The following is a 25845-nucleotide window of genomic DNA, read 5'->3' on the forward strand; positions in this document are numbered from 1 at the left end:
TTACAATAGAATGTGTAAATTACACAGTATAATTGTAACTCTTAACAAACCTGCTTATCTGCAGCAGTTAGGGCTTCAGTGCCTTGCTCAAGGACGCTTCATCCAGTTCAAAACACTGGTGACGACCTACATGGCAGTCAAGGTCACGTCACCTCCTGACCTTCAGGACATGATCCACCCCTACACCCCTTCACCAACACTTTGCATCAGATATTAGGTTTTTCTTCTTTTTTTACCAAATTAGGCAGAAACGGTGTCGTGAGTCATGTGACAATGAGCATCAAACAGGGTTCTGATACTCCATACTGTTTGACTGTAATTGTATTCATAAATTTGTGGGCGGGCTGGGACCTATTTCTTATCCAAAAATCTAAACGTATCACAAACACAACATGAAATCAACTCCACATTAGAATCACATGTTGAGGAGTCAATTCAATTCAATCGCTTTATTGGCATGAATGTAACAGTTACAATATTGCCAAAGCATCAAGTGCAGTAAATACTGAAAAAGGAATACAGCAGAAAACAATATCAAACATGAACTTATATACGGTAATACAATATGCAAATACTGTCCAAAGTGTGTGTGTGTGTGTGTGTGTGTGTGTGTGTGTGTGTGTGTGTGTGTGTGTGTGTGTGTGTGTGTGTGTGTGTGTGTGTGTGTGTGTGTGTGTGTGTGTGTGTGTGTGTGTGTGTGTGTGTGTGTGTGTGTGTGTGTGTGTGTGTGTGTGTGTGTGTGGATATAGTCAGTGTCAAGATAATAGTCACATTGAGTGTTGTTTGCTCGTGTGTCCCTCAGTTTGCGACATGCAGTCAGATATTTTCAGATAAAATTAAGAAATGTACTTCTACTTTTACTTGTACTTGAAGTATTTTTAAAAGCATGTACTTTTGAATACTTAAGTATATTTAAAAGCAATGACTTTTGTACTCCTACTTGAGTAACATTTTGACTGAGCTACGTTTACTTGTAGTGGAGTAAATTTGACCAGGAGTATCTGTACTGCACCACCACTGCTCTGTGGTGTCCATGAGAAGAAGTACAAATTGCATCGCGAGCCACTGTTGTCTAGCTGTGGGCTCTACATAGCCTAAAATGGTCCACAAGAAAGTGGAGGAAATGGACAATTTTCCAGATCCAATAACCTGGAAGTGAATGTGGCTTTTTTTTGCGGCAACGTCATTTCCTGGTTCAATACGTCACTGAGGGTCAAGTGTTGGCTCGTGTGTTAGCGAACAGCGCCATCTGGTGTAAAACCACAGAAAACCTCAAATATCGTCATTGGCAGTGTGAGCCTTGGGTTAAAATAAAAAAGTCTTGTTAAAACTATATTCTGATAGTAAATCATTGCTATATGTGTTTGTTCAGTAACAGGGGTCTCTGCGTCTCTCCAGCTCTTTAAACCATTAATTAAGACTTGAAGCCGATTCTACATAATGTCTTCTAAATCCCAACAGTTTTCTGAAAAAAACAAGTTTCTATATCAGTGGTGCTCAAACCTTTTCATGTCAAGGACCCCCAAAATAATATGTATTTGGCCGCCAACCCCCATCTCAAAATATGTTGTTCCAGGGACCCCCAGAAGCAAAGATTTTAGTTAAAAATTTTCGCTTTAGAAAATATCTATTCAAAGATTCGCACACATTTTCACGATTTTTCAAAAATAGCAGATCTACCTGCTGAGCTTGTATATCTGCTATTTTTGAATAGCCAAAGTGTAAAATAATGCTTTTTAGCTCAACTCAAAAAGTGACACAGATGCGTTCCAGGTCTTAAAGGGTTAATACATATAAAATACAATTTCACCCACTAAACCTGTGACAATAAAGCTGATTCTGATCGATGGCCCCGACCTGTATTTTCTTCGCTCTCTCTTTTCCCATTCTCCAGGTGTATCGTGTCCCGGTTCCACGTCCCAGCGCGCCAGAAGCCAACAGCAAGAAGAGGTCTTCACACGCGGCTGAGGTCAGTCACTGGCCTCATCACCTGAGAAGGCTCATTGAATAAAGTGTCAGAGGTGGTCTTGTACCTGTCAGAATGGCTCATGTCAACCGTGTTTCCCCGAAAGGCGACCTTGTGCAATGTGTCATGTTTTCACCAGGAACCTTCCGTCATGACGCTGAAACTCAGCGCTTGAAGGAGGACTTACTTTATTTAACCCACTCAATCCGGGAACGCAATCTTTGGCATTTTTAAGATTTTTTTGGCTATTCAAAAATAGCAGATTTACAAGCTCATGAGCTATGAGCTTGTAGATCTGCTATTTTTGAAAAATCGAACATTTGTAACTCATATCTTTGCTTCATGGAGGTCCCTTGAACGAAAAATTTTGATGGGGGTCCGCGGCCAAATACATATCAAAATTTTTTTTCTAAATCCTAACAGTATGTTGCTATATCAGTGGTGCTCCAACTTTTCCATGACAAGGACCCCCGAAATTATTTGTATTTGGCCGCAGACCCCCCATCTCAAAATATGTTGTTCTAGGGACCCCCCCAGAAGCGCAGATCGGAGTAAAAAATATTTGCTTTAAAATATATATTATGTATTAAAAAATGTCCACACATTTCCCAAGATTTCCCCCAAAAATAGCAGATATACAAGCTCATAGCGCGGGACTCTCTGCCGCGCTATGAGCTTGTAGATCTGCTATTTTTGAATAGCCTTAAAATGACACTTATGCGTTCCCGGTCTTAATGGATTAAGTAAGAGTAGCAATACCACAATGTAGAAATACTCTGTTACAAGTAAAAGGACTGTTAACATTTTTTACCTGAGTCAAAGTACAAAAGTATGGACATCAAAATATACTTTCTCTACAATACCAAATGTAAAAGAACTAAAATGTTTCTAAATTTGACAAACTTTTTCAAATATAGCAGATGTGGAAGCTCACAGCAATTTGAAAATAGGCGATCTTCTTGTTGTGACGTGTTGTGAGCTTGTAAATCGGTATCAAAGTATAACATTGTGATTGTTTTGTATTAATAATTGAAATGTGCGAACTAACTAGTAACTAAACCCGTCAAATAATTATAGTGGAGTAAAAAGTGCAATATTTGCCTCTGAGTTGTTGTTGACAAGCTCAAGTAAAGTAAAAGTACCTCAATATTTGACTTGAGTAAATGTACTGCTGTAGACATACTGCAGCTGCTCGTATGTCTAATAGCCTACTGCGTTCCTGGCCTCTTAAGTGCCGTTTGAATTCCGTGCAGTATACTTTAATAGCACTAATACATATTTTTGCTGCATTGAAAGACCAGGTCCTACTTGGATAACATTTCTTCACACTCTGAAGGACATGAAATATAGATGAATTGCACATTTTGCCTCATAGCCTCATCTGTTTAGCCTGGTTCCCCAGAGAACTTACATAATCAGCTCTGCTCGTCATTAGTGGCAAATTAACGATTTCCAAGAAGTTTCTGAACTTTTTCAACAAACTAAAGAACATTTGCATTTATGTAATGGGTTTTTATGTCATTTGCATGCACACTCACGCACGCACACACGCACGCACGCACGCACACACACACACACACACACACACACACACACACACACACACACACACACACACACACACACACACACACACACACACACACACACACACACACACACACACACACACACACACACACACACACACACACAAATGTGATTTAGTGTATGTTGGGTATTTCCATTAACATACAATGATTTGCACTTACAGTAGTGGTGATCATGCATTTTTCATATTGCAGTTCAGTTCAATTTATGATGATTATTATGAGGCACTTATTCTGCCATTGGCCAGAACCTCACTTATCTATAATGCTAGTTGGACAATTATCAAAAACCCAGCCCACCAGTGTTTTTTCTCACATAAACCATCACAATTACAGTTGTGATGATACACTGTAATTGGTTCCCAGTTCGATCCCGGGTTCCCCCAGAGTCGCCGTGCTATGAGCTTGTATATCTGCTATTTTTGAAAAATATTTTTGTGCAAATCTTTGAATATATATATATATATAGTATATGTTTTAAAGTGAACTGAGGTCATTGTCACAAAATATGAGATGGGGGTCTGCAGCCAAATGATGTATCATTTTGGGGGTCCTTCACATGGAAAAAGTTTGCGAACCACTGGTATAACCGTTGTAAAGGAATACAAGTAATATCACAGGGTTCAATGCAGGTGTACTGTCATGCTAATGCATTTGTTTTGTTTTTCCCAGGTGTCCAAGCCATCCAAAGAACCCAAGTACACCTATGTGTCTCTGGCTGACCTGACGGTGGGAGCTGTAGTGAACGTCTACGCTGTGGTGGTCTTCTACAAACAACCATTTAAGACCAGTGGAACAGGTCAGTGACAGTTGGCCATTAGCTTGACCCGATGAAGAGCCTTGGCTCGAAACGTTGTCATTAAATTACATTGGCGCAGATGAGTGTGTAGGTTTTTTCTTTTTCTTCAGTAGCTCGTCATACACATGGAAATGAACACAACCCACCCCTCACCACATTACAATAAATACAAATCTAATATAACAATATTTTTGACCAAATACTTGATACTATTGATATTGAAGTGAAGATAACACTGCATTGTGAATGATAATGTAAAAAAAAAAAGAACAAATAGCAGATGTACAAGCTCACAGCGCTTTACCTTGTGAAGCGCTTGAGCAGAGCATACGATAAGTTGTTAGAACCAGGAAAAGACAACAATTAAATATCACCATATTACGATATCCCAAATTGTAGACATTCTCTTGTCTCATATCTCAATATTGAGACAGACCCTGATGAAGACCTTCTAGGTCGATACGCGTTGGGTCATAATTTGTTGCCTCGCTCAAAATAAATCCTATATATTTTTTCATCAAAGACGGAGTGCCCTGGAATTATTTTCTTTGCAAGTCTGCAGTCAGTCCACACCGTTTGGGAGTTAAGCAGTACTTCTTTGAAAACCCATTTTTGTTCATATGTTCCCACCTGTATCACCAAAGTGCACCTATCTTTTAGAGCCACCGACTGATCCCTGCAGCGCTTCTTTTTTTCTCTTTTTAATATCTCAATATTGCAGTCAGAACTGCAGACTCACTCCCAATTTCATGCCACTTTACCTTCTTGCCACCTTTTCTCTCGATGGATGCCAGCGACTGACCAAGACGGGGCTACTAATGCAGACGTACCGTATCTTGGTCACTAGATTTGTTTTGCTCAACCACACATTCTTTAAGAACGGCATTTAGATGGCATGTTGTTTAGACCAGGGGGTCTTCAACGGGGGGTCCAGGGGACCCCTAGGGGGTCCTCATAGTTACTACAGGGGGGGCCGGCGCCAAATCTTTGTGCGATAGGGACTTCTTTTTTTGTTTTTACACTAACCACTTAACACCCTATTCTGAGGGGAAAATTAGCTGAAAATAGCAGATCTACAAGCTCATAACACCTCGCGCTGCGAGGCGTTATGAGCTTGTAGATCGGCTATTTTCGGCAAAGCGGTTTGGTGTAGAGGGGAAAAAAGAGCAGACCAAGTACAGAACCAACGGTCAAGTTTACAAAGTATTGAAGGTTTACTTTAAGTGGTTAAAGGTCTGAAAACACACATTTAACATGACTACAATATTGTTGCGATCTAGCTCTCTTGGCGTTGCTTGTTACCGGGGTTCGATTCCAGCTGGGTGCGCGAAACGTTACAATATGTATTGGTTGGGGGGTCCCTGCTTCATCTCTCTCTCAGCCAAGGGGTCCGTGGCTTGAAAAACCTCTTACGACCCCTGCTTTAGACAGATGCTAGGTTGTTTTTTTACCTGGCATCCTATAGTTTCTTTGAGGCTCTACACTACACTGTTCTCTCTGCACTCTCTATTTATATGATTACCTACCTTGTTTATTGACCCACAGTTCTTGCTTACTCTGCTTATTCCCGTCTCGTGCTTGTAAGTCTCTCTGGATGAGAGCGTCTACTAAATGCCTAAATTGATATCAATATAATATTAATATGTCAGCTGCCCCATGCCCTGAATGCAGTTCAGTGTTGAAGGCAGCAGAAAGAGTACACACAAACATTTTGAGGTATTTGTACTTTACTTGAGTATTTCCAATTTCCAATACTTTTACTTCTACTCCACTACATCTCAGAGGCAAATATTGTACTTTTACTCCACTACAATTATTTGAAAACTTGAGTTACTAGTTACTTTGTTGATTATTATTACAAAACATACATTAACCACTTCAGCCCTATATATATTTCGGCCATTTGAAAATAGCAGATCTACAAGCTCACAATGCGTCGCGATATGACGCATTGTGAGCTTGTACAGTAGATCTGCTATTTTCAAAAGATTTTTATACATTTGAAAACATTCTGCATAATGACTACTTTTGATGCCAATACTTTTGTACTTTTACTAAAGTTTTGAATTCCGTACTTTTACTTAAGTAAACAAAATTGAGTACCCGTAATTTTCGCACTATAAGCCGCACCTGAATATAAGCCGCAGCAGCTAAATTGAATGATTTGTACATATATAAGCCGCACTGGACTATAAGCCGTGGGTGTAAAATCCATAGATTTAGGAGGTCCCCTAGTGGCCGTTAGCTGTAAAAATCCATAGATAAGCCGCACCGTTATATAAGCCGCAGGGTCGAAAAATGGGAAAAAAGTCGCGGCTTATAGTCCGAAATTTACGGTACTTTTTCCACCACACAGACACACACTCACACACACACACACACACACACACACACACACACACACACACACACACACACACACACACACACACACACACACACAGTCTTCAGCTTCTTGTAAGGGAGATTGTGCTGATTTTACTGTACATTTGGGCAGCCAAGCATCAAATACAGGTCCTCACGGTACACTTCCATTTCACACATACATGGGGACTGGTCTGGCCAAGGGTTAAAGGGATAGTTCACCCCCAAAATGACTTTTTTCCCCCATTGATTACTCACCCCATGGAAACTTGAATTAATAGATTTTGTTTTTGTTTTTGTAGCATTCCTAAGCCAATAATTTGATGACTGGCAGCGGTTCCGATAGGAGACATAAAGAGACTCCTTTTGTGTATGCCAGTGCTCAATGTCCGTGTGCAGTTTCAGATTGACTGGCTAACACATCACAGAGGATGCAGACAGTTTTCTACAGTTTGTCATTCTATTGTAGTGCTATTGTAGTCGGGGCCCCAGGGAGGTCTCCACATGATTGACAGTGAAGTGACATTTAAGACTTTTAAGACCTTTTTTATGCCTCAAAAAAAGAAAAAAAGACCATTGCTGCATCAAAAGTAATCAACAAACTATACTATAAAACATTGGCTAAATTGTCAAATAATATATGTAAGCGGCAAAAAATATAAAAATAGCCAATATATATAAGCGTCTTATATGTGAGCTTGCAGATCGGCTATTTTCACAATATTTATCTGTGGAACGGAGTCAAACAAAATGGGGTGTCCCCAGTTCAAATATGATTATTTTGGGGGGTCACGGCCTGAATAGGTTGAGAACCACTGCACTAGGGCAGTGGTTCCCAAATTCTTTTAGCTCAAAACCCAAAAGAGAAATCTGAGGTTGTAAGTCTTATCTGCAGTTTTTTTACTACTCGAGGTTAGCGGAGTGTGGGCCGCTATGAGGCCTGAACACCTGCGTCGCACCGCCAATACAACCAATATGTCTGAGTCATAGTTTAGGGGGCTTTATTAGAGTATCCGCTTTACCCGTCGTATTGGGTTTGTTTATGGTTATGTCTGAGTCATAGTGACATGCCTATAATATGGGACATATCAGTTTATGGTTATGTCTGAGTCATAGTGACATGCCTACAATACATGGGACGTGTCTGGTTTGTTTATGGTTATGTTTGAGTCAGAGTGATGTGGCAGTGGTTCTGCCAACATGGGCGTATGGGGTTTGTCTATGGTTATGAGTCAGAGTGACGTGGTCCGCCCGCCCTCCCTCCCTCCCATCCAATTTTAATATAGGATGTGTGGGAGGAAAAAAAATCCTCTTTGGAACATGACATCTTTTCAAATCATATTTTTGTGTGTAGAAAATATCAAAAACGGTATACAAAATGGGTCCCGACCCATTGTTTGGGAAACACTGCACTGGGCTGAGAAGGACGGCCCCATGTTGTGTTTTAGTTTTTTGCTGGCAAACCCACCTGCTGCTGTAGAGACTGTGTTACCTGCTGTTGGACATTTCCCCAAAAACACAAGCTAGCGAAGTCATTTAGCCATGGACTGTCTGTGGGTATAGTTAGCAGCACCACTATGAAATTACTTCATTACACAGGAGTGTAGAGGAGCAAAGAGCCATGAAAGTCAAGTGCTATGGAGGAATAAAGAGTGATGAAAGTCATGAAACCCCAGGCACCCGCAGTAACAATAAGCACCAGTCCATCCAATCCCCCATTTTCAGGCAGCTAAATGCACAGCCTTGCGCTCTCAAAGCCCCGAGTTTCAAGAGACTTATGGCTGCCAAAATGAGCCTGCGAAGTAAACACATGCACACGCACGCACGCACGCAGGCAGGCAGGCACGCACACGCACACACACACTACAAACGGCCGTCTTATTAGCGTTGTTTACAACTTGAGCAGCATGTAGGGTTCTAATCTTTCAACTTGTTTAATCCATTAAGACCGGGAACTCATCTGTGTCATTTTAAGATTTATTTGGCTATTCAAAAAAATTGCAGATATACAAGCTCATAGCGCGGCACCGAGTGCCGCGCTATGAGCTTGTATATCTGCTATTTTTTTTTAGAAATCGTGAACATGTGTGCAAATCTTTGAATGTATATATATTTTTTTAAAGCGAACATTTTTAACTCAAGTCTTTGCTTTTCTGGATTCTACAAATGTCTTCTAAATCCCAAGTTTTTTTTTTTTAAACTTATGTTGCTATATATATCAGTGGTTCTCAAACTTTTTCATGTCAAGGACCACCCAAAACGATATGTATTGGGTCGCAGATCCCCATCTCAAAATATTTTGTTCCAGGCAGGGAGCCCCCCCAGAAGCAAAGATTTTAGTTAAAAGTGTGTACCGTATATATATTCAAAGATTTGCACACATTTTCACGATTAAAAATAAATAAATAGCAGATCTACAAGCTCATAGCGCGGCACTACTTTGAGCTTGTAGATCTGCTATTTTTGGATAGCCAAAGAAATCAAAAAATGACACATATTCTTTCCCGGTCTAAATGGGTTAAGCAAGCCGTAATTAGGCTTTAACCGTCTTTTGGTAAATTACGTATTCAAATGGACCAGCTGTTTCCCCTCCCAGAGCAAATGGTAATGAATGAATCAAGTCATTTCATCTGATCATGTAGATAAGGTTTAGTTTGTTCACATGGGGCTCAAATCATGCTCTAAATTAGATCCCAACCCAGCACAGATTTTTGGGTCTGATGCCGATCACGATTTTGGAGAGTCCTAGACCACTGTGGTGCTCAAACTTTTTTAATTTCAAAGACCCCCCAAAACTCTTGAGAGTGTTCAAATACAAGCACATTTGTACGCTTATTATACTCCTCAGTTTGCATTGTGATAATGTTTATTTAAGGATCCACATTAGAGGCACATGAGTGAGGCTCTAGTCTTCCTGGGGTTCTGAAGACAGTACCGGTAAATACAACACAGACAATTATAAAAGACACACTGAAGTATAGAAAACAAAACAAAGCAAAAACAAAAGAAACCAATTAAAGATTATAAAATATATAAATAAACATTCAGGCAAGTTAAACAAATACGCAAATGGCAATTACTTGGCAAGATATCCCTTGATGTTTTTTTTTAAAGGAATTGTGAACACGTTGAACATGTTTTTTTTTGGCAGAGAATTCCGTGCCATTGACCTGGGTGTATTATAAGTTGGGGAAAATGTGTTCTTGGAACTGGGAGCACTGTGGTAGCAGAAGCTGTCCCTCTAGTGCTGTAAATTCTGAAGCCATAATTATAGTTGCTGTTGCGTGGAAACCTTCTATATGCAAAACGTACTTTTCAGGAAATGGAAATTAGCCTTCTAGATTGGCTATTTTCGATACTTTTGCCCGACACTTGTCACATGACAAAGTAGGGCATTAATTGACGGGGGAGAAAAAAAGACTTACAAAGTTGAAATATGAAGAAACAAGGTTTCTGTCCGACAGCAACGATATGTGAGTGGTGAGCCAAGCTGGATGGGTTTTTGGTGCTAATGATGTTCCTCAGTAGCATTAGATGTTCAACCATCAGCCATGCCAAGTGCTCATATAGTGCTTGTCCTAATGTGTGCTAATTATCACTGATGTAAGGCAAAGGGCTGTTGGAAAATATACCACAGAGGATATAAACCAGTGGTTCTCAAACTGTTTCATGTCAAGGACCCCCAACTTGACCCGTATTAGCCCGTGGACCCCCATTTGAAAAGATATGCCAGGCACCCCCATAAGAGAAGAATTTTATGGCTCTAGCTGTGATTCTCAACCATTTTAATTCCAAGGACCCCCAGTTGGACATGCATTAGGCTACGGACTCCCATTTAATGGCATTTCTATCTCTGGGACCCCAATTTATTTTGTTAAATCAATGTTAATTTAACTCAGAGAGTGTACAAATGGAACCAAATGGACCCTAACGGGTCCATTTGGTTCCATTTGTACACTCTCTGAGTTACAGACCCATAACGGTCCATTTGGTTCCTAACTATCCATCATTTAGCTGGGGACCCCCTGGAACTCCCTTAAGGACCCCTCTTTGAGCTCCAATGATATAAACACTAGACCAGTGGTTCTTAAACTTCTCAACAGTTGAGTTACATTTAGTTTGACTCAGTTCCACTTAATGCAAATAGCTGATCTACATGCTTTGCAAGGTGTGGTTGTGAGCATGTACTGTAGATCAGCTATTTCCAATTGTTTTGCCTCTTTTGTAGGTAATATTTGACAATTTGACCAATGTTTGACCATTTTTATGGTATAGTTTGTTGATTACTTTTGATGCAATATAAGATTACATTTAGAGCGATTAGAAAGTCCATATAAGTCCTTAAATTGTCACTTTAGAAATGGATACCCTACAGATACCCTGTATACACTTATACTGTATCTTGGGCTTGTTTACAGTTGAGTGAGAAAAGGATGTTGCACATTAAGCTAATCATCTGGGGGAAATATTTTGGGGACTCCCTGGGGTTTGAGAACCACTGCATTAGACGATAAAAATCACTGTACATAAATTCACTCAACAATGTGTAGCTGTGTGCGTTAAGTACGTAGTATATTCTCAGTAGGGTTTTGACAGATTGACTTTTCCCCCTCCAGGCTACTGCTCCACCGTGAAGATCATGGATCGATCCAATGAGAGGGTGGTGTGCAGCATCTTCTGCGACAACGTGGCGGATCACCCCAAGATCTTAAACATTGGAGACATTATCCGCCTCCACAGAGTCAAGGTACACCTTCCATTAAAGCCTGTTGTAGCTTTTCTACTCCTGTTTGTTATCTTTAGCTTTATCAGTAGTAGTAGTTTATTTGTAAGTGTAACAAGTGTAAAACACGTCACTTTGCGTCACGTTTCGAACTTGTAGACATGAGCGTGGTGCTTGGCACAGACATGCGCAGAGCAAGTTCAGTCAGGGAACGCAGTGCAGTAGTTGGCGACCGACCATTGCTCCACGTTCACATCCACTCATCCAATCACACACTAATTTCATTCTCAGACAGCTCTATTTAAACTGGAAGTTTGCACTACTCAGCCCTGCTTGCTGATGCTGCTGCTCTCACCACTGCTGTCTAGCTAAATAATTGCTGCTCACCCTCCACCACCCCCAGGATACCAATTTTATCCAATCAGGATAGAGAACTCAGTCAGGATACAGGTCGAAGTGAAATTGGAAGTGATGACACAAATAAATGAGCAGAGAAAATAGGAACTGGGACACTATAAAAAAAAATTAAGCTGATTAATGGGTACTCTCTCCTGATTGGCTGAAATTCTGTCACCTACCTGAAAATGTATCTTCTGTTTATCGAAGAGCTGGAGGATACTTCTGTGACTGAAAAAACACTCTATAGCAATGATTACTATCACAATATCGTGCTTTAACCTTTTAACAAAAAACTTTTAGTTTTAACCAAAACATATCAATTGCCCCACCTACAATGCCTTCTAAACCAGCAGTTCTCACACTTTTCCGTGCCAAGGACCCCCAGATGTATTTGGCCGCGGACCCCCATCTGAAAATGTTTTTTGCCAGGGACCCCCTCCCAGAAGAAACGATTTGTGTTGTTTTAAAAAAAAAATCAAACACTTTAAATTATTATTTATTTTTTTCCAAAAATAGCAGATATACAAGCTCACAGTGTATCACAAAGTAACGCGCTGTGAGCTTGTAGATCTGCAATTTTTTTAGAACCACTGTAATCAAAACCACTTTATACGTTTTCTGAAATACAGGAGAAATCTTAAACCAAATGCTTTCCTCTGGGTTTTTAATGGGGTTTTAAAGGTCAAGCTGTTCAACGGCTCCATCAGTCTGCTGACCACGCACGGCTTCTCGGCGGTCACCGTGGACGGGGCGGTGGGCGGCGACATGGTCCCCAACGCCACCAGCAAGAAGTTCCACTTCAGCCAGGACGACCGGCGAACCGTGGAGGAGCTCCGGGCCTGGGCCGCCACCCAGGAGCTGGACCCCAGCGCGCAGAACAAGACCCGCGTGACCCTGTCCACGGTGCAGCCCAGGACCTACTTTGACCTCACCTGCCAGCTGCTGGCCAAAGCCCCCCTGGACACCAGCCGCACCCTGCTGAAGGTAGGGGGCTGTGTCACCGTTATGACATTTAAAGGGATAGTTCACCCCAAAAAAAAAAAATCTATCGATTAGTCACCCCATGGAGACTTGAATTCATGGATATTTTTTTGTTTTTGTCACATTCCTAAGCCAATAATTTGATGACCAGCAGACCGGTAGGCAGCGGTTCCGGTAGGAGACACAAAGGAGACTCTTTGTGTCTCCTACCGGAACCGCTGCCGGTGTCATAGAAATGTATAAAGTAAACATTCTAAGAACAAGTCATCAAATAATTGGCTTAGGAATGCGACAAAAAACTAAAAAATATCCATGAATTCAAGTCTCCATGGGGTGACTAATCTATAGAAAAAAAAAATCCGGGATCGCATACTGTGTCATTTTTTTAATTTTTAGCCATAACCATTATGTAATACTTTGGGCTATTCAAAAATAGCAGATCTACAAGCTCGTAGCGTGCTACGAGCTTGTAGATCTCCATTTTTTCCCTCTTTTTTTTGTGAAAATGTGTGCAAATCTATATATGTTTTTTAAAGCTAACATTTGTAACTCAAATCTTTGCTTCTGGGGGGATTCTACAAGTGTCTTCTAAGACATCATTTTTTTTTGTAAAAACGTATGTTGCTATAATATCAGTGGTTCTCAAACTTTTTTCATGTCAAGGACCACCCAAAATGATATGTATTTGTCCGCGGACCCCCATCTCAACATATTTTGTTCCAGGGACCCCCAGAAGCAAAGATTTGAGTTAAAAAATTTGTATATGTATATATTCAAAGATTTGCAAAAAAAAATCACAATTTCTCAAAATAGCAGAACTACAAGCTCATAGCGCGGCACTCGGTGCCACGCTATGAGCTTGTAGATCTGCTTTTTGAATAGCCAAAGCCAAAGTATAGCCAAAGTATAAGATCATGGTTAAAGTGGTTAAAATATATAATGACAGATGCTTTCCTGGTCTTAATGGGTTATTGAATATTATTACTGCTGTGTTCCTTCTCATTTTGGTCCTTCTTTGTGTGTCTGCCTGAAAAGGCCTCTGTCGTTACATAATATATCATGTTGCTGTTATTGATACACTGACGCTGATCTAAACTACTGTGTCAGCTATTATTATTATTATTATTTGCTTGGGTATCAGTTTTTTATACATCACAGCAGTAATACAATCATCACTTTTGTCTTGGTGATTCTCAACCTTTCTAATGTCAAGGATCCCCCAGTTTGATATCGTCTCTGTAAACCTCATATGTCCAAAACTGTTGCTTTTCAGGATTCAAATTGCAAAATAGCAAAAGTAGCAGATCTACAAGCTCGAAACGTGGCGTGATGCTTTTGTGTGACGCTGTAGTATGATCACGTAGGGCATTCATTTAGGAAAAAACTCAAAAAGTTAGAATATGGAGATAAGAGGTTTCTGCCTGACAGCAACAAAATCATATTTAGTGTTTGGAAGACCACTTGCAATATCCTCATCGCCCACCAGTGGGCCTCATAATCCCTAATTTAGACTTCTCAGTAACCCCCATGTCTCTTTTGGTTCAGGTCTGGGACGGAACCAAGAGTCCTCATACGTTGCTGAAGTTCATGGTGGAACCGGGCGTCACCGAGGGCCGTTCCTGCCGGTCCAAGGACCAGGAGAACCTCACGGCAAACCTGGTGGTCTACGACAACCACCACCTGACCGCCAGGGAGCTAAAGGTCAGAGTTCACCACCACCACCGCGGGTTTCTGTTGAATAATGTGTGCTTTTGTTTTGAGTGGGCAATCTGTGAACGGAGCGCTGCACAATGCTAGCTAACTAGTCTAGATCAGTGGTTCTCAAACTTTTTCATGTCATGGACCCCCAAATGATATGTATTTGGCCCGTGGACCCCCGTCTCAAAACGTTTAGATCCAGGGACCCCCCAGAAGCAAAGATTTGAGTTACAAATGTTCACTTTAAAAATATATATATTCAACGACCCCACTTTGAGAACCAATGGTCTAGATAACGAACGGTTCAACTGACTGCAGCTGTTGTGGTGTAGCCTGACACTCAGCCTGAATTTTCATTTCGTTTCACTCCATTATTCAGTCTGAAAGCCCTCTCAATGCAGCGGAGTTCTGAGATGGGGGCGTGGCCAAAGTGGGACTCCACTATGAACCAACGCGATTGGTTCATACTGGATTGTCCCGATCCCGATTCGTCGTACAGATTTTCAACCGAGAACCACCCGCCTTCGAAAGCGTCACCAGACCCTGAATGCTAGGCAAAGGATTCAGGGGGTGGAGCCAGGCTAGTTGTGGTGTGCTATGGCAGATGCCATGCTATGGCAATATCTAAATTGGATGTGAAAAAGGATTTCCACCATTTTCCTTGGAAGATGCCATGCAAGGGATAATCAATCAGGAGCAGGTCATTGTGTGAATGTTTACATGGCTGCCATGTTGGATACGGCACAAAATCAAGCAGTGCAGATTGATATGAGCAGGTGCTCTGAGTCTTTGATTAGACAGCGGTCCGTTATTGAGTTCAGCGCTCATTATTCAAAAATAACAGCCTGGTGAATTCAGTGATTGACCAATCAGAATCAAGCATTCAACCAAGCCGTCAATGTACTTAACTTGACTGGAGTCCCCCAGGGGGCTATACTAGGTCCTTTTATTTTATTCTATCTTTTATTTTTCTCCCCAATTTAGTCGTTATGCCAATTGATTCCTTCACACACATTTCTGTGTTGTCACTGCTGTCGTATCCTACTGATTCACCTGCCAGTGAGGAGCCCCCACCGGGAGGACGTAGAGCCTTCGTCCTACTCCTCCCACTCAACACTCCCGGCTGACAGGCTCCGCCCCCAGCCTGCACGTATGTAAATAATATTTACATACGTACAGGCTGGGGGCGTAAAGTAAAAATGTACTAAATATCACCCTCCCCGCCCGGCTTCCCTCCCCCCGAACACGGGCCAATTGTGTTCGACATTAAATATCTTTGCTGAAAAACAGCTGATCTACAAGCTCACAACGCGTCACAACGTGAGCTTGTAGATCAGCTATTTTCAGCAGAATGTGAGCCCCAGAATAAGGACCCTATCTAGGGTGCATGTAAATGAGTGAGTGAATATCCATTTAAAACACCTTGTATAAAATGCGTAGACACAGACTCAGCGGTGTACTTTAAACATCTCCCAGAAGGCCTGAACTCCTGTACAGTACAGTATGTCCACAGCCTTTGTGTCAGTGTTCAGATGATATAATAGCTCAATCCTACCAAGGGTCAGAGGTGGTCTTGTGGTTAAGCCCCCCCGCCCTCATCTTCTGAGAGAGAGCGATTTGTTTTAATGCCGGAGACTTGGCCTCCTGGTAGCTCCCAGTGTGCAGTCAGCGGTGGTGGGAAAAGTACTCACACTTTTTTACTTAAGTAAAAGTATCAATACTGCAATGTAGAAATACTCTGTTAGTAAAAAGTAAAAGTCCGGAATTCTAAATGTACTTGAGTAAAGGTACAAACGTATTGGTATCAAAATATACCAAAAGTAAAAGCGATTTTACCAACCGTGAGCGTGAAAAAGAAAATATCCGGTCACGGTCATCCGTCATTTATGGCCAGTTTAATGTGGCTTGTTTTTGCCCCAAAAAACTACAGAAACAGCCATTTTCCTACAACAAATAGACAGGAAGTAAACAAGCGTTATTTTTTTTTATAAAAATGACGTCAATTCCGGGTCTGTCGTCATCTGGCAGTGAAAGCATCATTCATAGGATAGCAAACAGCGCCATCTGGTGGAAAACTTGTCAGACTCATCAGTGGCAGGCTGCGCCATAGCAGAATCTGACGAGTTCCCTCGTCAGTGGCAGGCAAAGAGTTAAGGTCTTTACAGACGGGAAGCGGTGGACGTGGAGCGTTACCGCTCGGATCAGCGGGGATCACTGTTGTTTTGTCCTCCTGCGCGGTGCGGGGAAAAAAGAAAAGCTCACCACAATCCAGCTCTTGCCGCCCGCGTACGTGTGCACAAACGAGCGCGAGAATTTCACGGCCCGCGCCAGCTCGCCTCACCGCCCCTCAACTTCTCTGCTGCGCGTCCCAAATTATCGCCTGCCTCTCATTGAAAAGGAATTGCATAGGCGCGTCGGCCGCTTCCCTTCTGAAATGACCTTAACCCATTATAGACCTGAAGCCGATTCTACAAATGTCTTCTAAATCCTAACAGTTTTCTGAAAAAACGTATGTTTCTATATCGGTGGTTCTAAAACTTTTTCATGTCAAGGACCCCCACAATGTATATGTATTTGGCCGTGGACCCCCATCTCAAAATATTTTGTTCCAGGGACCCCCAGAAGCAAAGATTTGAGTTACAAATGTTTGCTTTAAAAATCTATATATTCAAAGATTTGCAAAAATGTTCTAATTTCTTTTTTTTTTGCTCAAATCTAAAAATGTCACAGATGCGTCCCAGGTCTTAATGGGTTAAAGCATGCTGAACTTGGGGGGGGGGGGGGGGGGACAAGATCATATGAACTCCCCCAGGTTGAGTACCTGTGAGCAGCTCTGCTTCCCAAAAAACTCAGGCCTCACGTTATATCACTCGCTATTAAATCTTCATCTGACAACCCTAGTCTTTCTTTGCCCTGGGGTGGTGTGGGAATGGGGGGGGGGGGTGACAAAAGAACAAGAGAGAGAGAGAGAGAGAGAGAGAGTGATAACTCATATCAGCCCCCAAGGGGTGATATAATAACGCTGCACAATCAAGCTACAAGCTATAAAGTAAATAATTTTCCGTCCTCATAACTCCGTAGATCTGTCACGCAGTGTTTTTTCCACCTCTCCTCTCTTCCCTTTTTGTCCTCGAACACATTTCTTTGTGTTCCACCCGAAACGCAATTACTCATTGCACTCTCTGCTGCTCAGAGAGCCTCGGGCCAACCTCGCTCTTTCATATTCTTTTTATTTATTTATTTTCTTTGCACCGACAATAATATCTCTGAATAAAATGTTTTAGAAAAAGAAACGCCTCCAATCTGCAGTCATGGTTTTCCCTCTCATTCCTTTGTGCCTCCCTCGTCCCCCCTTTTTGAAGAATGTCTAATTCCGTCTTTGATCCTCTTCTCTTCTCTCCGTAGTGATACTCTCTCCGTTCTTATCGGCAGCCGGAGATAGAGACACATTAGCATACCGTTGTGTTAATTGGACGATGATGCGTTGGCAGCATAAACACATAAGCCTGTGATAATTATTACATAATCGCCTGATAGCAATTATTTGAGATCACAGTTATTTTTCATAATCGTTTCCATGTTTCTATGACCGAAATGTTTCACTATGAGCACAGAGCACTTTATGAGCATGTTAAAATATAAGAACAACTATTTTCTTAGTAAGAAGTCTTCCTTAAAAGTTTATATAGAAGGCGAGTCTTTTTCTGCTTGGTTTCCTTTGTTTTTGAGACCACCTGCAGTCAACCCTGTACAATTCAATCCACTTTATTTATATAGCACAACTCAAGGTTTCCAAAGTGCTGCACAGAAAATCTAAAGCCAAATACACTGGGTAAGCTAAAACACAGAAAAACAACAGCAAAAACACACTGCAAGAAAGCAAAAACAAAATAAACAACAAAAGGACAAATGCAAGACGCAGCAGTGTTAGCAGACAGCGAAAAACAAGACCACAGAAACGCTCAAACGGGGTCGAAAGCCAAGGTATAAAGGTGGGTCTTAAAGGGATATTTCACTTTAAAAAAAACGTTGGGTCATTTTATCGTCTACTCAGGCTTTTGTGAGCCCTCCAGACCGTTTTTAAGTTGCTTGATTCAGTATTTAGATATTTGATATTCATTTGATCGAAGTTTCGAAGTTTGTTCGAAGAAAAAACACGGCCCCCTCACGTATTAGGAGGGCAGGGTGAGTCACCAGAACCAAGGGCGGGTGTTTTTGATGAATCTGACATGTTAAAAATTGAGTTTGAAGTTATAATGGGCTTGTATAGGAAGGGTGCGTGTCTGCTAAAATGAATATCAAATATCTAAATACTGAATCAAGCAACTTAAAAACGGTCTGGGGAGCTCACAGAAGCCTGAGTAGATGATAAAATGACCCAAAGTTTTTTTGAAAGTGAAATATCCCTTTTAAGACGAGATTTAAAAGTCTGGATTGTGGGGGCCAGTTTGATATGGGAGGGGAGCGCATTCCATAATGTGGGGGCTACGACTGAAAAGGCTCGGTCACCTCTGGTCTTTAAACTTGACTTTGGGACCTCAAGTTTCAACTGGCCCGCAGACCACCGCATTGACCTTGGGGGAGTATAAACCTCTAGAAGTTGATTTAAGAACAAACAATCAAATCTTAAAATCAGTTCTGAAGCAAACAGGGAGCCAAAGACAAAGAATGGAGCAACAGTTTACCCTGGGCCACCCGACGGAGATCCACACGATGGCTTTGTCATCAGCGGCATCGTTGCTGTCGGTCATAAACCTCTTATCTCCATATTTTAACTTTTTGAGTTTTTTCGTAAATTAACGCCCTACTTTATCATACTACAGCGTCACACAAAAGCATAAAAAAAAGTATCAGATCCACAACGCCACATTTTCAGCTTGTAGATCTGCTATTTTTGAATTTGAACCCTGAAAAGTAACAGTTTTTGGGACATATGAGGTTTCCACCCGACAGAGACAAAATGATGGCTTTGTCATCAGTGGCAGCAGCACAGCTGTGTCGCCCCGTGCCTGCCTGGAGGCAGTCCAGGAGACATGTGTCACTTTTGACATGAACATTCTGTGCCGTTGTTGTTTTTGGGGCCGAATGTGACATGTTAAGGAGCTGTGACTGACATGGTTTAATTATGTGTTTTTGGGGTCAAATAATAGATGGATGTCCGCCTCCTCCTCGCTCATACAAACACTTGTACTTGCAGACAGACACACGCACGCACACACACACACACACACACAGTACAGACACATACATACATTGACCATGAACTACACACACAAACCAAAGGATAGAAATAATTACACTCCAGTCCAAAGACACTATATTGTAGGTGGGTTTTCTATAGTTGTCTAATTTCTTAACGTTTTTACGCTGTGACTCCTACTAGAAAGTAAGCCATTTAGAAGAGGGTCTGTCTGTCTTGTCTGTCTGCAAATACATCTTTTTTTAATAGTCATTTTTATCCCACAATTTTGTAAACCATGTTTTCACCCAGTTTTTTTTTAAACATATATATTCAAAGATTTGCACCCATTTTCACGATTAAAAAAAAATATTAGCAGATCTACAAGCTCGTAGCGTGGCACTCGGTGCCGATCTTGTATATCTGCTATTTTTGGATAGCCAAAGACACAGATGCGTTCCCGGATTGAATGGGCTAAAGTTTCAGAATAGTTTCCACCCAGTCTTAGACCGACCATTCATTGAATTTAGATCTCAGAACATCTATCAGGAAGCAGAGCTCTCTGATCGTCTGCTTAAAGTACCATCACACCATCAACAGTGTGATAATGGGGAGGACTGAAATAGAATACTATATTCCACCAAACCCAATTTTTTTTCACAAGTATATGTTGCACTGCTGGGGGGGGGGGGGGTAGTGAGATTGAGATCAATGGAAACACTGTGGTTTCATTGCTTTTTTAAAATCTCTAAATCAGAGCAAAATGGAACCAAAATGGACTCATAGACTCTTAGATTCGACGTTGAAGACATTCAAAATGGAGCTAAACCTTTTTGAGAGAGAACAATCATCAAAAGCAATTATGCTTTTGATCATTTTATTCCAGCATTATTTTACCTTTACCTTTTCAACTATAATGACATGCCCAAAATAGGGATGCCTGGTTGAAAAGTGGTCAAGTACAACAAACGCATACAATCACATCATAAACTGCATATTTCACGTTTTTTGCGATGACGTCACATCTGTCTATTCCTTCTCTGAGTGTCGAGTGATCATTCCTAAGCTGTGTTAGAGCGCCCTCTTGTGGAATTTTTAACGAAAAAAAAAGCAAGCAAGCGATGGATTTGAAATAACACATAATATATGCGTTCTTGGCAGGCAATGCGTTAAGACCCGAGGCCGATTCAACAAACGCCTTCTAAATCCATGTGTTTCTGTGCACATCTATGTGTGAAAAATGGTGCATGGTTACCGTATATAGCGCCTTAAAGTGCTTTTCAATGTGCATGACATTCATTGACACACACACACATTCAGACACCGACGGCATTCAAGGCACCGCAGCCATCAACCTGCACTTCTTCCCACGTGCGCTGCATGGCGGATGGATGCGTGGGGGGCGGGCGGTGCCCTCCCACTCAGCCTTGACGGTACTGTGACCTCATCAACAGGCTGTTAACCCATTCAATCCGGGAACACATCTGTGTCATTTTAAGATTTCTTTGGCTATTCAAGAATTGCGGATACCGGATCTACAAGCTCGATACTACGAGCTTGTAGATCTGCAATTTTTTTGGAAGAAACGTGAACATTTGTACCAATCTTTGAATATATGTTTTTTTAATTCAAATCTTTGTTTCTGGGGATTCTATAAATGTCTTCTAAATCCTAATTTTTTTTTAAAAACTTATGTTGCTATAATATCAGTGGTTCTCAAACTTTACCATGTCAAGGACCACCCAATATTACATTTGGCCGCGGACCCCATCTCAACACATTTTCATAGATTTGTAGATCTGCTAAAAATAGCAGATCTACAGGCTCATTGCGCCGAAATCGATGCCACGCTATGATCTTGTAGATCTGCTATTTTTTTAATAGCCAAAGAAATCAAAAAATGACACACAGATGCGTTCCCGGTCTTAATGGGTTAAATGACGGCTCTGTCATCAGCAGCACAGCTGTGTCGCCCGTGTGCCTGCAACCATTCCAGGAGACATGTGTCACATTTGACATGAACATTCTGTGCTGTTGTTTCTGTGACTGACATGGTTTAATTATGTGTTTATGGGGTCAAATAATAGATGGATGTCTCCTCCTCGCTCATACAAACACTTGTTTGAGCACGCGCGCACGCACGCACGCACGCACGCACGCACGCACGCACGCACGCACGCACGCACGCACGCACACACACACACACACACACACACACACACACAGTACAGACGCATACCACAAAGTACACACACAAAACAAAGGATATAAGAATTGCACTACGGTCCAAACAGACTCTACTGTTGTAAAAGTTACTTTTTAAGCTTGTTGACAAAATTGTCAGTATATTTAGTTTTAGTCATCATGGCTTAGTTTAGTTTTTGTATTCATTTTGGGCTTTGTATGCCTTTTATTATAGATAGGAAAGCAGGCTGACAGGAAATGGGAAGAGAGAGAGATGGGGAGCGACACGCAGCAAAGGCCGTCGGGACTGGGACTCGAACCCGCGACACGCTGTCAGGCCCTGGGTGCCCGGACCGCTACGCCAGCAGTCCAAGCCTATAGCTTAGTTTTTATTTAGTTTTTCGTCAGTGAAAAAAAAATAGTCGACGGACGTTTTCATAATAATTTTAGCCGACGGAATTAACACCGGTACATGAAGGACCACCCTTAAGTCTTTACATTGTTGCTGTGATGCTGCTATGTTCTAAAACAATGGTTTCCACCCAGTTTTAGCCCTTTCATTCATTGAATGTATATGTTAGAAGATGTATGTAGGCAGAGCTCTCTGATCATCTTCCTACATACTGCACCAGACTAGCACATGTACAAGTACCATCACACATCAACAGTGTTATAATGGGCATGACTGAAATAGAATATGCTATATTCCACCAAACCCAATTAGTTTTCACAATTCTTAACAAGTATGTCTTGCCTTGCTGGGGGGGGGGGGGGTTGTGAGATTGAGATCACTGGAAATGCTGTGGTTTCATTGCTTCTTTTTTTTTATCACTAAATCAGAACGAGTGTTCAAAATAGAACCAAAATGGACTCTTAAGGTCCTTACACACCGGGGCGAATTCTTCATGCGAATAAATACGTTTTTTTTTAAAACCTTATAAAGTCAATGCAAGCGTCCACGTCAGTTTCGCGAAGCGAAAAAGCGTCTTTTAATTATTCGGAACGAGTCCGAATTTTGCGTATATTCGCATATTCGCCGGTGTGTAAGGACCTTTAGACTTGCGGGTCCATTCGAGGTTGGATACATTCAAAATGGAACTAAAACATTTTGAAAGAGAACATCATCAAACGCAATTATTACCCCCCCCCCCCATTTTATGCCAGCATTGTTTTACCTCATAATTTCTTTCGAACTACTTTTTGTTTAGGAAAACTGACAATTGAGCTTTGGTCCCTGATCCAATTTCAGTGGCTTTCTGCTTTTCGTCGGTTCTGATTGTAAAGACAATTACCTAGAATCATCTCTTTGAAGAAGCATCTCTCTACTGGGTTACTTGCTTGCCAGTCACATCAGTTGTTTAACCGCTTGAGGCCCATAAACACTGTATTTTTCACGTGTCACACAGAAACAGCCCATGTAAAAGCTCACAACATGTCGTGATGTGACTCGTTGATGAGCGTGGAGATCTGCTATTTTATCCTATCCTTGGGAACATGTTCAACTATACTAGAGGTTCTACGCGGCCCTCACACCTAAGTGAGATTCTACATTTGGGTAATACCAGATCACGTTTTGCCCCCTCTAGTGTTGTGGCTGTGGGTGTCACTCACTTTGGAGAAGTATTTAGACGGGTATGAGGATATTGAGGGCACTGAGGGCACTGTCCTTTTGACTATCTTAACCCTGTCTTCTGCCCTGAGCCATCCCAAACTAGCAAAGTTGGAATTAGGTGGGTCATGGGCTTAAAGGAATAGTTCACCCAAAACATATTTTCTATCAATTACACACCCCATGAAGCTCTTTATCGCATAGAGCTTCATGGGGATCTTTATCGCATTCCTAAGCCAATAATTTGATGACCGAGAGTCTCCATTGAGACCGGTCATCACATGTGACAAAAAAAAAATTCCATGATTAATCTTTTGGGTGAACTACTCCTTTAACACATTGCATGCCAGTCGCGTAGATCTACGCGAACCTATTTAACCCATTAATACCTGGAACTGTGTCATTTTTTGATTTGAGCTAAAAAGCAGTATTTTACACTTTTAGCTATTCAAAAATAGCAGATCTACAAGCTCATAGCGCGGCACCGAGTGCCGCGCTACGAGCTTGTAGATCTGCTATTTTTGAAAAATCGTGAAAATGTGTGCAAATCTTTGAATATATATATTTTTAAAGCGAACATTTTTAACTAAAATCTTTGCTTCTGGGGGTCCCTGGAACAAGATATTTTGATGGGGGTCCGCGGCCAAAAACATATAATTTTGGGGGTCCTTGACATGAAAAAGTTTGAGCACCACTGATATAGAAACATACGTTTTTCAGAAAACTGTTGAGATTTAGGAGACATGTAGAATCGGCTTCAGGTCTCAATGGGTTAAAGCCGCAGCGTGCCAGTCGCGTAGATCTACGCGAACCGCCGATTCCCATTGAAATTGCCCCAGGTGCACTTTCAGAATTTTTTTGATCCATTTCCGTTTCCGGTTTCCGGTCGGAAACAGAATTATTCGGGTTCCGGTTTTTTCGATCGTATCCGCTTCCTGTCTGGGATCCTGTTTAAAACTCGATTTTCTCGGTTGCTGTTTTTCTCCTCGCTGATCACTGTTTAGCGTTGATCGGCTGTATCTTCAAGATGGCGGCTCGCATTTGGAAACTGTTTTCGCTGGCCGTTTCTCACAGATCCGCTGTGTGTTTAGAACCAAATGAACGCGCACTTTTAACTTATTTAGCGAGGTCTGTGGCGACATGAAAAAAACAAAAAAACAACAATAAAACGCTGGCACTGGTGAGTACATTATGAGATTAAACTCTGGCATGGAATGTGTTAAGGCTGAGAAGTAGTCGTTTTGTAGTTGTTAAGAAGTAGTCGTTTTGGGAGGTCTGAAGCTTACACACCCCACTGGCTCGGTGCGCGCGAGCGCGTGTGTGGGCGTGTGTGGGTGTGGGTGTGTGTGTGAGTGTGTGCGCGCGTGTGTGTGTGTGTGTGAGTGTGTGTCCCAAAGTGGCCTCATAGGAAACAGTTTTCCACAGTAACACTGATGTGGTGTTTTTAATTGTCCTTTCATGTCACTGCCTGTCACGTGGCATCACAGTGTTTTAGTTAAAGCGCTGGCCTCAGAGCAGCCAAGCAGGGATTCCTTTTTGCTCTTGATGTCACTTTGATTTCCGTCCCCACGCGCACCACGTAACCACGCTTAAAGGCTGATTCCTGTCCCCGTGTGCACCACGTGACCACGCTTAAAGGCTGACGCATTATTCCTCCCACACACATATCTCATCATTATAAACGCTCTAATTCATTTGCTTTCAGAATTTCTTTTTTTTTTCTTTCAATATTATTAGTAATCGCTCCTTCCGGGCTGAGGTTAAGTAGAGGACAACGTTCCATGTTGTAGTTATTAATCCATTATCTGTGTCATTTTTTATTTCTTTGGCTATTCAAAAACAGCAGATCTACAAGCTCATAGCGTGGCACCGAGTGCCGTGCTATGAGCTTGTATATCTGCTATTTTAAAAAAATCATGAAAAATGTTGCAAATTATTGAATATATATGTTTTTTAAGCGAACATGTGTAACTCGTATTTGCTTCTGTAGGGGTCCTTGGAACAAAATATTTCACAATGTTCGGTTTAAAAATATATATGAAGTTAAATTCAAAGATTTGCACACATTTTCATGATTTTTCAAAAATAGCAGATCTACAAGCTCGTAGCGCGGCACTCTGTGCTGCGCTATGAGCTTGTAGATCTGCTATTTTTGAATAGCCAAAGCAATAAAAAAAAAATGACACAGATTCTTTCCCCGGTCTAAGTGGGTTAAGTACTGTTCAGAAATAATAGATAATAGCCCTGAAGCATTGTGGAAAGATACTGTTTGCGAGGGGGAGAAGGGGGAGAGAGGGGGGACCCTGAAGCTTCAATCTAATTCATAAGCTGTTTCATATACTTGGTGTTGGGAT

At 41.6% G+C, this 25845-nt stretch overlaps 1 protein-coding gene across 4 annotated transcripts in view; it reads left to right on the top strand.

Moving 5' to 3' along the window:
• The window catches only part of pot1 (protection of telomeres 1 homolog), a 119094-nt gene that overhangs the window by 50238 nt on the left and 43011 nt on the right, over positions 1-25845 (top strand). For all 4 annotated transcript variants that reach the window (XM_080438768.1, XM_080438769.1, XM_080438766.1 and 1 more), the window contains 5 exons: positions 1895-1969; positions 4228-4354; positions 11335-11465; positions 12522-12824; positions 14367-14522. In XM_080438768.1, coding sequence (XP_080294894.1) covers positions 1895-1969; positions 4228-4354; positions 11335-11465; positions 12522-12824; positions 14367-14522 — 792 coding nt within the window. The remainder of the gene's footprint in view (positions 1-1894; positions 1970-4227; positions 4355-11334; positions 11466-12521; positions 12825-14366; positions 14523-25845) is intronic.

Source organism: Gymnoscopelus braueri (assembly GCF_963280865.1).
Source record: "Gymnoscopelus braueri genome assembly, chromosome: 9".
NCBI lineage: Eukaryota > Metazoa > Chordata > Actinopteri > Myctophiformes > Myctophidae > Gymnoscopelus > Gymnoscopelus braueri.